Source organism: Manis pentadactyla, chromosome 3 (assembly GCF_030020395.1).
Source record: "Manis pentadactyla isolate mManPen7 chromosome 3, mManPen7.hap1, whole genome shotgun sequence".
In the NCBI taxonomy this organism is placed as follows: Eukaryota; Metazoa; Chordata; class Mammalia; order Pholidota; family Manidae; genus Manis; species Manis pentadactyla.
In genome coordinates, this window is record NC_080021.1 from 54,220,991 (window position 1) to 54,237,194 (window position 16,204).

The following is a 16,204-nucleotide window of genomic DNA, read 5'->3' on the forward strand; positions in this document are numbered from 1 at the left end:
CATATATTTGAGGTCTTTAGAGTGGTTTCTACCCTTTTGGCTCTACCAAAATCAATGTCTGACATATACAAATACTTCCTAATACCACTCAACAAATTCTGTCCCTAATTGAAAGTCATTATGCAGTTGTGCACAGGTTAAGACCTGCTTTCGTAATGAGCAGAGAAGCTGTGTCCTTTACCATAGCAAACTGTTCAATCAGAAGCTGGGAAAAGGGTATTCTTCCTTCCCTCTCTTCCTATGGGAATTATACATCACCAGTCTAGACATGAGTGAGGGATGGATTTCAGAGTGCCAAATGCATTTTCAAAAGCTTCGTGCAATTTACCCTCTAAGATGTTTTTAGAGTATTTTTGCTCTCCTACCTCTCTTCAAACCCCTGGCATAGCTATATGAACCTTTCCTATTCTTCTCTTCAGATCCTCTAAAAGAAAGTTGCCTTATTTCGACCAGAAGATATTATATTAAATCTTTAGGGAATGAGGAAATTAGAAAGTTTATTTATGTACTTTTTCAATTTTAAGGAAATCATAAGAACACTTTCCTTCCTTCCCATATTGAGATTTGGTTAAGGGTGCAATTATTGCCTTAATTGGATTACAATTGCCTCTAGGTTAGTTTATGCCTTTCACATGATCAAAAACACACATAAAAGACATGATTGAAAATAGAAATGCACTGGATTTTAGAGATGGAATAATTCAGATATTTTTATATACTCATTGGAGAGCAAACAATTATATTACATTCCACTTCTGCAAATGTTATTAATGTAAGATAGAAATTCATTTAAGGATTCAAATTGCTTTTATTACTAAGCTTTTTATAAACTTTAATTTTCTTATATTCTTGCTCTCCAATATTTTATATGATTAGAATACAGAAAGTTAATGCAATATAATACAGCTAACTGATATAATTAAGCAAAACACATTAAATATTTTTTAACTAAACCATTCAGTACACCCTACTGTGTTCCTGCCTATATAATTATACATCTTCCGACTTGTCTCATGTAATTCACAATTTCTTCCTGCTGCTTAATCGCAGACTTCAGCAAGCACATTTTAAGGAGAGAGACTCAGTACAATTTTTCTGGGAATCTTTTATTTGCCATGTGCATTAAGGTGATGATTACCAAGGGGAAAAAAATGAGGGGGTGTATAAAAGATACAGGAGCAAAGGTGCAAGACGGTTTTCAAGTACATGCCTAGTTTAGATCCATTCTTGTGGGAGGAAATCACAGGGAAATTAACCAGCAATATATCTGTAGACTTGGCACTAATCATTTTATAAGAAAAAAGTGGCAGTTATAACATGTTTTCTCTCCATCTCAAGAAAGCAACGGCATCAAAAGGCAATTGGGCTTATAAAACTCAAACTGGCATTCCTGGTCAGAGCTTCCTGGGTGTGTAAAACTTCTATGAACAAGAGAAATGTTAGTATTCAGGTCTTAGGTGAAAATGGATCAAAAAATGATCACACTAAAAAAATTACATTTCTGTCACATTGTGGCCTTTTGATAGAGCAATTGTTGCTAATAGTCTTTCTGTGTTTTAAAATATTTGGTAACATCTGAAGACATCAGAAGGAGTAATGAAAATGTGCAGGGTTCAACTATAGAACAAGTTGTAGTTACCTTAGATGGTAAATAGAGTCAGTGACAGGACATACGGGGCTAAATATGGTAATATTTACTTTAATGAATTGAAAAGATAAAGTGATAAGGAGTTGGGTTCACTCCAGAGTGATGGGATTGGAAAGCTTTTCATGACAGGAATATTGTTTTGCCAAAAAACACAGTTTTATTATAAGCCTCTTTGATTTTTAGCTAAATTCTAATGGCTTTCAGTTCCATAACCATCTTTGTTCTGGACTTTAGGCCAGGGTCACTGCACTGCTCCTGTTCTGTCAGAATCAGTTCCCATACGGTAGGTCACAGATGACTCCTTTTAACCCTTTCAAATGGTGCCTGTAGTGAATTATGTCTCAAATATGCTCTGGACCAAGAAGTTTGGCCATGAACATCCTGTTAAGTATTCAGCTTGTCATTCACAATGAACTCTCTCCCCTCTATTCTAAACTGTTTTATTTCCCCTGAGAGTTATAATTGAAATTGGATAAATAGAAGTTTTAGGTTAGCTTTCCAAACCTTTCAATAGACTTCCAGGGAGGAAAATCTATCACTCCTGGAAAAACAAAAAAAAGAGAGGAGAGAGACCTATCCAGTGATCATGCCTGAATGAAGGATGCTGAGCTTGACTGAAATTGCATTTAATCTGTTTCTCTGTTGATTTTGGAAACCTTTCCAAAGGTTTCCATAGTAACAAGTGAATTGTCCCTCTGCCTCCAGCATCTGTCAAGCATGTAACACGAATAAAGATAAAGGTTAAGGTGAAAAAGCTACAATATCTTTTCTACTACCAGGATAGATCTGAAGAAGTCATGATTAGTCTTTTAAGAAATCAAGTATGTTTCTCCCACCACAGCCATATGAAAAAGTTGGGTCAGAATTTACTTACATCTCTGATGTCTGCGTTTGCTCCTATACATGGTCATTCTGAAAAAATCCGACTTTCTAAGAAGTAATTGCTTTGACCACGGAGACAAAGAGACGGGTTGTGCTCCTGCTTTGCAGTAAGACTGTTGCTCACTGACAGAAGGTAACCAGCAATCACACAGTGAAAGCCAGGGTAATACCATTCTCATAAAATTACAGGGGAGACGCTACAGCCTGTAACTACTCTATCTAATGCAAATCTTCTGGGGAAAATTGTATTTCCTTCACCTCCCCCCAACCAATATCAGTTAAGTTCTCTAATAAAATCTGCACTATTAAGGTGCTGTGCTTGAAGCAATGTTGAATTAAGGATGGATTCACATATTTAGCAAGAGCAGTAAAACTGAAAATCTAAATATGAGGTATATAAACCCTTGTTAGAAATTTACAGAAATTACAAACTATCCTTTGGGTTCATATATCTTTTAGCCACTCTAGAATATTTAGATTTGCATTTTATTTTGAAACTGCTAAATTCTTTCCTTCCCTGGGCTCCCAATGTACTTTGCATGTTCAATTATTAAAGCAATTATCACTTTTAGTTTTGACTATTTCTCCAAAGAGACTGCTTCTCAGGCAAAGCAGGAATCACATGTTTTCACATTATATCTCTAGGCCTAGTGGAGAAAGAGCACAAAATAGCATTTCAGGCTCAGTGAGTGCCTACTACGTGCTAGGCACTCTGCCCTATCCCGAAAGAAACCATTCATGAAGCTTCCTCCCACCTGTCTCCCCACTGGGGCCAGCTCATTTTTGTCCTCAGACCTGTATTTTCACAGTATTTTGGGCATATACTTATCTAAACATGTTTTGCACTTTCCCCTCTCGGACAGGGTAAAAGCTTTGTTTCCTATGTCTTGCACCCTCTGCTCTGGGCGCTTGCAGCAGAAGCTCAGGGATACTACCTCTTCCAAATCCTCCAACAGAGTGTACGTAGGGTTTCAAATCTCCTTCAGTGCTAATGAGGTGACTGAATGCAATTTTAATTTAAATACAGAAGGCTTTATACACCAGTGAAGAATTTCTATGTAATAAAACTTCCCGATTATTCTACTGCAGAAGACGTTTTTAACTGCCAAAATTCTTTTAGTGTTAAACTCAGGCAACTTACTGATAACATGTCTACCACTCTTCTTAAAAGAAGGATTATTTCAGGGTCAAGAATATTTTATACTTAACTATTTACTACATTTTATAATCACAGGTACCAAGAATAGCATTTCAACAGGCTTTTAACAGGAGTTCTGTCTGATTTCTTTGACTTTTGACTAACAAGCTGCACTGTTCAGTAAAATTTTGTCTAAGACCACTGTGGTTATATTTTGCTATCAGGCATGGTCAGTCTTTGTATCTGCATACAGTAGGAAAGGCTAGGATGATATTCCTTGTGTTTTCTCTAATAGGGAGATTACAATATTTCAATAAATAATTCAGCCTTTTCTGAGTAACATGATATACCTGACATTCCTCAAACTCTTAACCTGCTTAATGTTTTCCAAAGCACTTTTTAATTACCTGAAATTGTTTATATTTACTTGTTTTTCTCCTGTTAGAACTCCTTTACTTGTTTCTGCCTGTTAGAACATAAGCCTTCAGAGGATAGGGCTTCCATTTTTCAGAGATGTATGTCTAGAGGGCAGATCAGTACCTAGCAGAAAGTAGGCTCTTGGTAAATATTTGCTGAATAAATTGCTTTTTATAAAATTATTATAAATTTAAATTATAAAGACAATACAACTACTGATTATTTTTCAATAAATTCGGAAAATAGCCAAATTCATGCGTACTGACGAAGGTTACTTTCTTACTCAATGACCAAGTACTAGGCTTTCACATCTTTTGGCCCTAAGGTTAATTTGATTTCACTGATTTGTATTTGAAATTGTATCTACTTACAGGTGTGAAGATATATTTTAAATTTATTGAAATGAAGTCACAAGTTCTTCTTTACAAAAGTTATTCATGGTATCAGACCAACAAATCATAACATCTGTTATAACCAAAAAAAATTAAAACAATTTATCTGAAATAATGTGATATATATTTATAATATGAATAAACATGTCATTGATAATTATTAGGCAGAAATAAGTTTAGTGACATAATGACACAAGTGATATCAATTTTAACATTACTACATGGCACAATTTTGCAGTTTTTCTTTTTTCATACTGTTAGTTCTCCATGACCTATAATTAATATCAGTCTGAACTATTTGTGAAGACCATTTAACCATTTAATTAGCTTTATTCACATATATGTCCCCACCCAGCTCATTCATATCACATATACAATAGATACACATTTAAACAGATATCCTGACTTGTACTCATCAATGTTTGGTATACTTTTGCCCTCCCAACCTTGGACAAGGGTTGACTTTCTTAGGTTCCATATAGGGATTTCCATCTTATCAACCCCTTCCTATGTTTCTTTTCTGGCCTCAGGGCATATAGAGGTATCCACTTTTGAACCTTATTTCTGGGTTTAGTGACTTAAATTCTGGAAGGCTTTAAGCCATTAAAATTGGGGACCTCAAATATACCTGATTAATTAAGGCCAACTTCACAGGCACCAGGTTGCAGTCCAGCTAGAGAGAGAGAAGAGGAAGTTGGGTGGTGGCTGAGGGAGAGGAGACGGCTTTGGCAAATGTGGAACTCAGGGAAATTTCAGCCAAAAGAATGAAAAGGAAAATGTAGCTGTAAGGGACATACAGGGCGGTTGAGAGGGAACAGGTCCAGGCATCCTATTGTTCTCTTTTCCTACCCTCTTCAAAAATCCAGGTGAATAAAGTTGTTTTATCTTCAAAATCAGCCTATAATATCAGAAGCCAAAAGAAGCATTACTTGCTTTAATAAAATTTCTCCCTACCTAATCCCTGAAATACGATTTCCTTTGATGGAATCAATCTTTATACTCAATACTTAAAATATAAATTCAATGAGTGCAGATAAATTGGAAAGGATGAATTCTCATATGAAATCAAATGCTATCAATGTCTTTCCTTTTATGATGGGAGGAACAAGTTAGAAATAAAAGTACCTAGCAGAGTAAGAGGAGGAGATGCTTTTAACAATAAGAAAATAACAGAGAGAGAGAGAGTAGAAAAGAATGGAAGAAGAAAGAAAAAGGAAAGAAAGAGAAAGAGAAAGAGGGAGTATGTGTGGGGGTGAGTGAGGGTGTGAATGAGAGAGAGAGAGGGGGGGACAAAACTACGTGCTGTTTGCCAAGCGGTGTGCTAAATGCGTATCATGCCATATAATCTTCCCAGTTCTGTTCTTAGCGATCCCTGCTTCCTTTTCAGCAGTGAGTAAACTTCAGCCAAATGAGGACAAGTGCAGGACAAGAACACTGCTTGAGTTACATAGTTGTGTTAAGAACATTTATTGGGAAACAGACCAATGCGATTTTTGGAGAATGCACCTGGTAGTCGCTGGAGAAAACTTCTGTAGAAGAGTCTCTGTAATGTCACTCACAATGTATTGAAATCAAAGAAGGGCTGTTTGCCAGAACTCATCACAGGGAGTGACCACTGTGGTTGAATAAGAGTGAACATTCATTAGGAAGTTCACGTTCCAAAAGTTCTGTATGCATTACTCACTCATTGAATATTAAAAACCACCCTATGATAGATTTGTTATTATCATCATCTTCGTCCTCATGTTGTTATTATCGTTGCTGCCCTCATTTGATATTTCAGTAAAATGAGACAGAGCTGAAGTGTTCCGACTAACGCCTCACAGAGAGCAAGAGGCAGTGCCCTGCTGTGCCCCTACGGAGCTTCCTCAGAGCCAGTGCGGTGTGACATACCCTGCAAGGTTGGGGGGAGGGTGCTTTCGGTAGCTGTCTAGGCAACAGGAGATGAGGACCTGCAAAGGACATGTTTCCGTAACAACTCGTGGGGCTAAAAACTTCTAAGAGGGGTGAACGCAATTAATGGCAGGGCTTTGGCTGCTGGCAGGGGAATCAAGTTCAGAAGCACAGCGGACTGCTCGGGACAATGGAGGTGGTGACTTACCCCTCTCACGCATGTCACCTCACTTGCCTCTTCATGGCCAGCCCTCATCCTTTCCTCCAATAAAACACTAAAAAACATTTAAAGAATACCAAGAGTATCCAACTATTAGCCCACACAGAGTTCTCACATCCTTTTATGGTTTAACAATTACAGTATGTGTGGATTTTGATAAAACTTTTAAGAATTTTATCAAGACTTAGTACATAATAGTACATGTAGAAACTATTTAACACAAACGAGTGATACCTACATTTCAGAGAATTACTAGAATGATGAATGTTAAAATTGAAAAGCTATGAGAAGTTATATTGCCCAAATTCCTCCTTTAAAGATGTCTGATCCACAGAAGACAGTGCTTATTACAAACTTGCTGGATGGAAAACTGAAGGGAACTGAGCGGCATGACCTCAGGCAACCTGGAGCCCATACTTCCAGCAGGCACTTCACCCCAGGACTCCCTAGAGTTAACCCAGAGCTTTTCCCTCTGAACACACTAGCTCCGAAATTTTTCCTTAAGTGAAAGGAGTGATATCCCAACCCTCCTTTGGTCAGTTTTTCTCAGATTTGGACATTAAGTTACCCACTGGTAAACTTTCCCTTATGCCCTTCTTATCACTCTCTAGCCTGACAGTGTGAAGGACCTTCACTGCCTTGCCTTTGCTGCGGGCCAGCTGCCCCTGTGGGAGCTCTGCCTTTTCTCCTCTCAGACATGAACTAAGCTTTCTCTACTGAAACATCTCCTTGCTAACACAATCTTTACAAATTCTTGACAAAAGATCTTTCCTCAGCTCCTTTCAGGTAACAGCCAAATAATTTTCAACCCAGCACAATCATTGACCCATCTTTTCAATAATTTAAGAGAAAGTATACATCTTCTGTACATGTCTATATTAGGCGATTTGCTGACTTGCCTAATGCCTCCGGAACTGGACTTGTATCTATTTGCTCAAAGTTAAGTATTTTCCTGTTAGATAATAATCTAAGAACAGCTGTTAATAACAATACCGAGTGGCTATCATATGCAAAAAGTCTTCCTATCATTTCATCTAGCACCTCATCATATTTATCATTGTTCTTTTTAATGTTTTCAGGAAACACAAAACTTCCTTATATTCTGTCCAAGTTTTATTTGTCATATTGGTTCAAATGAGGGAAAAATTTTCCAGAATGAGGCTTCTTTATATTTGAATGTTGTTGAAAGTGAAATAAACAAGCAACTCAATTCTGTACTCTTCAGTTTGGTTCATTAAATATTTTTATGTGTCTGGAAAATTCTTTTCTAAGATTTTTTTGTAAACTGTAATTGGATTTTATTGTTGTCTGTATTCAGACCTTTGGACTTTCTCCAGTTTCTTGTGCTCTAATATCAAAGCAGTCTTTGAAATCTCTAAATTTTAAAAATATTTAATACTTACAAGTATTAAAACCAGTTAAAATGTTTCCCTTTTTAACTTACACTACAGTTGCTTTTATTTTCACTGAATCTCCTTAGCGGTAATTGTTTTTAAGCATTTTTGTTTTGTTGGCTTCCTTTCTTGTATGGTTTTCATTCCATCTTGTCTCAGTTTCATCTGTCTTTTCTGTTAGCCTAAATTCAATTACCCAGACTTACTTTTATCTTCTTAGTGGTCTTATTTTCCCACTTACATTTGAATGAATTTGCATTGTACCAAGGATAATGGCATTCTATCTTTTTAATCACAAAGTTTGAATAGGTCCAGATACTTAATGGCTACCAAAAGATTTTTCTTTTTTAAAGAAGACTAAAGGGTATACAATTAACCTAGCATTCCCTAGGGAATATAACTGAAAGTATGAATATATTTTACCAAATGTTGGCTGTTACACATTCAAGATGTAGCAATCTAGACCAAAAGAAGCACAAAGTCTCTTGGGAGGATATCCTACAAGGTACTATATCTGTAACAAATCACATCACAAATACATGAACACAACAATACAATTTATTGGAGGTGGGCATCGTGTGGGAGAACTGCTGCATTATGTTCCCTGGAGGTGTTTTATTTATGAAAAACACTTCCTCAGTAGTTCACAACTCCATCTCAGACAGTGTGTCCTGTGTCCTGAGATGGTGGGATGTTACTGAGTTTACATGGAATAATAGTGAGAAATTAAACATCCTTAAAGTTAAAGTAGACCCTGTGATTATGAAAACTATGTGTAGAGTTTTACTATAAAATAATTTACAAGAGGGCAAGTACCTCAACATAATAAAGGCCATCTATGAAAAACCCACAGCCAACATTATATTGAATAGCGAGAAGCTGAAAGCATTTCCGCTGAGATCGGGAACTAGACAGGGATGCCCACTCTCCCCACTGTTATTTAACATTGTACTAGAGGTCCTAGCCACGGCAATCAGACAAAACAAAAAAATACAAGGAATCCAGATTGGCAAAGAAGAAGTCAAACTGTCACTATTTGCAGATGACATGATACTGTACATAAAAAACCCTAAAGACTCCACCCCAGAACTACTAGAACTGATATCGGAATACAGCAAAGTTGCAGGATACAAAATCAACACACAGAAATCTGTGGCTTTCCTATATACCAACAATGAACCAACAGAAAGAGAAATCAGGAAAACAACTCCATTCACAATTGCATCAAAAAAAATAAAATACCTAGGAATAAACCTAACCAAAGAAGTGAAAGACTTATATTCTGAAAACTACAAGTCACTCTTAAAAGAAATTAAAGGGGACACTAACAGATGGAAACGCATCCCATGCTCATGGCTAGGAAGAATTAATATCGTCAAAATGGCCATCCTGCCCAAAGCAATATACAGATTTGATGCAATCCCTATGAAACTACCAGCAACATTCTTCAATGAACTGGATCAAATAATTCAAAAATTCATATGGAACCACCAAAGACCCCGAATAGCCAAAGCAATCCTGAGAAAGAAGAATAAAGTAGGGGGGATCTCACTCCCCAACTTCAAGCTCTATTATAAAGCCATAGTAATCAAGACAATTTGGTACTGGCACAAGAACAGAGCCACAGACCAATGGAACAGACTAGAGAATCCAGACATTAACTCAGACATATATGGTCAATTAATATTTGATAAAGGAGCCATGGACATACAATGGCGAAATGACAGTCTCTTCAACAGATGGTGCTGGCAAAACTGGACAGCTACATGTAGGAGAATGAAACTGGACCATCGTCTAACCCCATATACAAAAGTAAACTCAAAATGGATCAAAGACCTGAATGTAAGTCATGAAACCATTAAACTCTTGGAAGAAAACATAGGCACAAACCTCTTAGACATAAACATGAGTGACCTCTTCTTGAACATATCTCCCCGGGCAAGGAAAACAACAGCAAAAATGAACAAGTGGGACTATATTAAGCTGAAAAGCTTCTGTACAGCAAAAGACACCATCAATAGAACAAAAAGAAACCCTACAGTATGGGAGAATATCTTTGAAAATGACACATCCGATAAAGGCTTGACGTCCAGAATATATAAAGAGCTCACACGCCTCAACAAACAAAAAACAAATAACCCAATTAAAAAATGGGCAAAGGAACTGAACAGACGGTTCTCCAAAAAAGAAATACAGATGGCCAACAGACACATGAAAAGATGCTCCACATCGCTAATTATCAGAGAAATGCAAATTAAAACTACAATGAGGTATCACCTCACACCAGTAAGGATGGCTGCCATCCAAAAGACAAACAACAACAAATGTTGGCGAGGCTGTGGAGAAAGGGGAACCCTCCTACACTGCTGGTGGGAATGTAAACTTGTTCAACCATTGTGGAAAGCAGTATGGAGGTACATCAAAATGCTCAAAACAGACTTACCATTTGACCCAGGAATTGCACTCCTAGGAATTTACCCTAAGAATGCAGCAATCAAGTATGAGAAAGATCAGTGCACCCCTATGTTTATCGCAGCACTATTTACAATAGCCAAGAATTGGAAGCAACCTAAATGTCCATCGATAGATGAATGGATAAAGAAGATGTGGTACATATACACAATGGAATACTACTCAGCCATAAGAAAAGGGCAAATCCAACCATTTGCAGCAACATGGATGGAGCTGGAGGGTATTTTGCTCAGTGAAACAAGCCAAGCAGAGAAAGAGAAATACCAAATGATTTCACTCATCTGTGGAATATAAGAACAAAGGAAAAACTGAAGGAACAAAACAGCAGCAGAATCACAGAACTCAAGAATGGACTAACAGGTACCAAAGGGAAAGGGACTGGGGAGGATGGGTGGGTAGGGAGGGATAAGGGGGGGGAGAAGTAGGGGGGTATTAAGATTAGCATCCATAGCGGGGTGGGAAAAGGGGAGGGCTGTACAACACAGAGAAGACAAGTAGTGATTCTACAACAGGTTGCTACGCTGATGGACAGTGACTGTAAAGGAGTATATAGGGGGGACCTGGTATAGGGGAGAGCCTAGTAAACAAAGTATTCGTAAGTATTCGTCATGTAAGTGTAGATTAATGATTAAAAAAAAAAAAAAATGCAGTTCCTATGTGGTGACCTCTAATGAGTTCTACACAATAATATAAAGGGCATATAAAAGTGTAGGCAAAGGGTCTGTTTGTGTTTATACAGAGGATCAAAGCCTAATTTGGCTACCCCGAAAACGAACTAAGAAACGATATGAAAGAGAACTTCCAACATCAGCACTCTCGGGAAGACTCATGCCAGAAGATGATCATCAAAAAACCCCAACAAAGATCCACGCACTGCTACAGCTGTAGATGCACTCATCCCACCAGCTCCTGGACTTGCCATGGGAATGAAGGAGATATCTAAGCTGGCCTGTGCATACAGTAAAACAACAAATTTGACTGGATCTATACTGTTGGAACTCAACCAAGAATTAGGAGAAGTGCAAATTGTAGCGCTCCAAAATCTTACAACTACAGACTATTTACTGTTAAAAGAACATATGGGATGTGAACAGTGCCCAGGAATGGGTTGTTTTAATTTGTCTGATTTTTCTCAAACTATTCAAATTCAGTTAGATAATAACCATCATATCATTGATAAGTTTTCACAAATGCCTAGGGTGCCTAACTGGTTTTCTTGGTTTCACTGGAGATGGCTGGTAATTACAGGTATGCTTTGGTTATGTAACTATACTCCTATTATGTTAATGTGTGTGCGCAATTTAAGTAGTAGCTTAAAATATATACATGCTGAAGTTACTCTACAAGAAGATATGTCAAAGAAATAATCAATCTTCCCATGTTTTCTCCCGCCTGCTACTTCTATAGCTTTTCTTCTTCCTTCCTAATTACAACGAATTCTTAAATAGAATTCGTGCCTCATATCAAATTTACCGAGTATCATAACTCCTCCAAGTGGTAAAGATACCTCAAGACAAATGCTGGGCATAGAAGCCACAGGGCATAAATATGCAAAGAAATAAAAAGCTAACCATTTCAAACAATAAGGCTTCTCTCTCACTTACCAACTTAACATTTCCCTGTGTGGCCCCGGAAGATGACTGGTTAGCCAGAGATGGGTAAGATTCCTCAAGGGAGGAACAACCTAAGACAGGCACAGTCGCTGGGGGGTCATCAGGTGAGAAATTGGGGATCAACAGAGGTGAGGCTTAGAACCTCACCCCCCCTGTACTGAGAGAAATCTTCTGCATATGTGGATGTTTTATTGCCCTTGTCTAGCTTGGATTAACACATAGTCTACAGGCACACACCTGATCATCTACATTTGCTCTCTTACAACACTAAACTATGTTTTCTACCTTTATGTTGTATCTACCTACCACTTCAGCATCTTATTAAAAATAATAAAGAGAGAAATGTGGTATCCACATATAAATCAAGTATAAAAATCAAATGTGTATTCATATTTGAACTGACTGTTTATAGTTCATAATGCATGAGCAAAACCGAAAGCTTCTGTGATGACTGCCCTTGTACTGTTCACCATGTAACTTATTCACTATGTAAGAATTTGTTCTCCATGTAAGAACTTGTTCGTTATGCTTCAGAAGATTGGAGACTGACGAAAATTAGGCTTGGGGTGGATTAATGATTGTGCATTGAGCATTGACTCCCCTATACAGTATTTTATTGTTGTTAACAACCATTTGATCAATAAAAATGAGAGATGCCCTAACAACAACAACCAAGAAAAAGTACACACTTCCAATTGTAAAATAAATAAGCAACCGGGATGTAATGTATAGCATAAGGAATATAGTCAAAATATTGTAACAACTTGGTATGGTGATAGCTGGTACTTAGAATTATCATGTATATAAATGTTGAATCACTGTGTTGTACACCTGAAACTAATGTAATGTAATACTGTGTGTCAACTACCCTTCAATAAAAAATAATTATCTAAAAAAAAAAAAAAAAAAAAAAAAATAATTTACAAAATAAGAAATATATACTCTATAGCACGGAGAAGACAAGTAGTGACTTTATAGTATCTTACTATGCTGATAGACAGTGACTGCAATGGGGTGTCAGGGGGGACTTGATAATATGGGTGAATGATGTAACCTCAATGTCATTCATGTGAAACCTTCATAAAATTGTATATCGATGATACCATAACAAAAAAAATACATACTCTATTATCCATCCTCTGTCTATATGTCTATCTATTATCTATCTATTCATTCATCTATCTACCTACCTACTATCTTAAAAACCACAGAATTGTGAGTAGTAGAGACACCCCGTAAACAATTTCTGGGATACAGAGAGGATGAGTCAGACTCCAGTGGCCAGAATGAAGCTGGAGAAGATCCTTACAGAAACAGATGCAGGGTCATGGGGGTGACCAGCAAGTGGCACTTGGAGCAGAGCAAGGCAAAATGTAGCAAATAAAATGCCAAAAGTCTTATTGTGCAAACTGCTGATTTTCCAGGGAATTTCCTTTCCCTTTTTCTGGCTGATTCTATCTCAGTCAGTTTCCTCCATTGGCTAAAGCCATGCCCAATCCAAGATATCACTATCTTCTACATTGAACAAATAAATGTCAGCCGATGAAGCCAAATTAAGAAAACAGTAGAGAACAGAGAACATTACCTTGGTTTTCACTTCAGTTTGAATTGCTGGATTTACTGCTATTATTTTGGAAAATATGCCTCCTTTTAACATGTGAAACAATGGGAGAAAAAACTTGATATTCAGAATTTCAATATAGAATGCATTCTGATACTCACCCACGTTTTGTACTCTAAAGGATTTTAGAGATGCAAATACAAGAATTATAAAGATATGCACGTAATGGCAGAATAGGAGCCTAATCAAAGCTTATGATATAGTTGCATTAACCTAAGGTCCAGGCAGACTTGGAGAATGTTCTTTAAGGAAATTAACTTAGGAGGTTAGAATGACCTGGAGAAAAGAAGAAACACAGATGGCCAACAGGCACATGAAAAGATGTTCCACATCACTAATCATTATGGAAATGCAAATAAAAATCAAATGAGATACCACCTCATACCAGTCAGAATGGCCACTATCCAAAAGAGAAGACATAACAAGTGTTGGCGAGGATGTGGAGAAAAGGGAACTCTCCCGCACTGTTGGTGGGAATGTGAATTGGAGCAGTCACTGTGGAAAGCCATATGGAGGTTTCTCACAAAAGTAAAAACAGAAATACCATATGGCCAAGTAATTCCACTTTTAGGAATTTACCCAAAGAGAACAAGATCCCTGATTCAAAAGGACATATGTACCCCTATGTTTATCACAGCACTATTTACAATAGCCAAGATATGGAAGCTACCTAAGTGTCCATCAGTAGATGAATGGATAAAGAAGATGTGGTACATATACACAATGGAGTATTATTTAGCCATTAAAAAGAAAGAAATCCTACCATTTGCAACAAGATGGATAGGCCTAGAGGGTATTATGCTCAGTGAAATAAGCCAGGTAGAGAAAGACAAATACAATATGATTTCATTTATTTGTGGAATCTAAAAACAAAACAAAACAAAATGAACAAAATACCAGTAGACTCATAGACATTGAGAAGTGACTGGTAGTTATCATGTGGGTTTGGATGGATGGGTGGGGAGGGTGAGGGGGAGAAGGGGGCACAAAAATTTTCAATCATAATATAAGTTGGTCATGGGGATGGTGGTACAGCGTAGAATACAGCCACTTATTCTGTAACATCTTTCTGTGTTGACAGATAGTAACTACACTAGTTGGGGTGAGGATTTAATAATATGGGGAACTGTCAAACCACTGGGTATACTTGGAACAAATATAAGGTGGTATATCAACTATACTTCAGTTAAAAAAAAAAAGAATGACCTGGAGAAAGTTTCCAACTAAAAATAGATAAAATTAGGTCACAAAGTTAAGTACACACACACAATCTTGAAAATATTGGGCTAGATATTATGTTGGTTTCTTCATGGTTTAAAAATATAATATTTAAACTGGACAAAGACCAATACTAAGATGTAAACTCTTTATGGACTTTTAAAATATACCTACTAAATATAAATTTGTATTTATGGATCACATTCAGCATATTTTTATTTCTAATACAAATATCAAAATTGTTACTTCAAAATTTCTATTTTTAATGTAAAATATACATCAAATAGCTTAAGTATATATTAATAGAATTAATTTCATATACTACTACAAAAGTAGTATATGCAGCAGTCCTGTTCTCCTAATTCCTTTCCTGTTCATATTTAGTTATAATTATCTCATTGATGAGCTACTTGAGCTTGCTGAGTTGAATAGATTGAATTTTAGGTATAATTTAGCATTACACAGCCCAAGGGTATTTCAGGACTCCAGCTCCAATCCTCATTTTGTGTGTATTTGTGTCTACTGTAGGGCTCAGAACTACCTGGATAGTCTTTGATCTCACATATGTGTTCAAAGACAACAATTTGAATAAACTGCCTTTGCCATTACCAGTGCAGCAGTATGTGAACAGTATATATGTAAATGAAATTCATGATTTTCTTACCATTATAAAAAAACATTTTTAGATGTTTACTTAAATGAGCTGAGATGCAGAAACAGGAGTAATAGGTGGAAAAAAGAGTCTCAAATTTTATTTTCTAAACTGTCTTCTTTAGTTTGGTGAACAGTAAATCTTAACTTTGAATCATGCCTTAGAAAGCTTTAGTATGCCTACCTGGACTGTGCAGTAAATACTTAAACGAGTCACTGGTGGGCTCACAAACTATGAACATAAATATAACATGTGAAAAGATGATTCTTCAATTTTAAACACCTTTGGTTCCCAACTTCTAAGAGTAATCAAAGAAATGTTTGTAAGAAAATAGTATAACAGAGAAGGAACTAGAATTTCAGCTTGTGATTTCATGATCTTGATTTAATAAGAAAAATTATATTTTTCTCTTTCTATTTTCTGGGGCGGTTGATAGCATATGTTTTCAGTAGCATGAATAACGTAGTTCCCACCTGGATCAGATTAGCCTGATTCTTTATTATAAAACTTAAGACTCCATGTATGTACCAAAGGGGAGGGGTGTGGGAGGACAGGTGGGGAGGGAGGGAGGAGGGATGGAGGGGTATTATGTTTAGTACACATGGTGTGGGGGATCACGGGGAAAACAGTGTAGCACAGAGAAG

General features: G+C 36.9%; 1 protein-coding gene across 15 annotated transcripts in view; it reads right to left on the minus strand.

Annotated features, from left to right (window-relative positions):
* RALYL (RALY RNA binding protein like) overlaps positions 1-16,204 on the minus strand; it is a 772,833-nt gene that overhangs the window by 256,558 nt on the left and 500,071 nt on the right. The window contains exon 1 of one of the 15 annotated variants that reach the window (XM_036919026.2): positions 2,523-2,649. The exons of the other annotated variants lie outside the window; for them this stretch is intronic. Within the exon in view, the coding sequence (XP_036774921.2) occupies positions 2,523-2,559 (37 nt within the window). The 5' untranslated portion in view covers positions 2,560-2,649. Of the gene's footprint in view, positions 1-2,522; positions 2,650-16,204 lie in introns of those variants that run through there. 15 annotated transcript variants of the gene reach the window in all.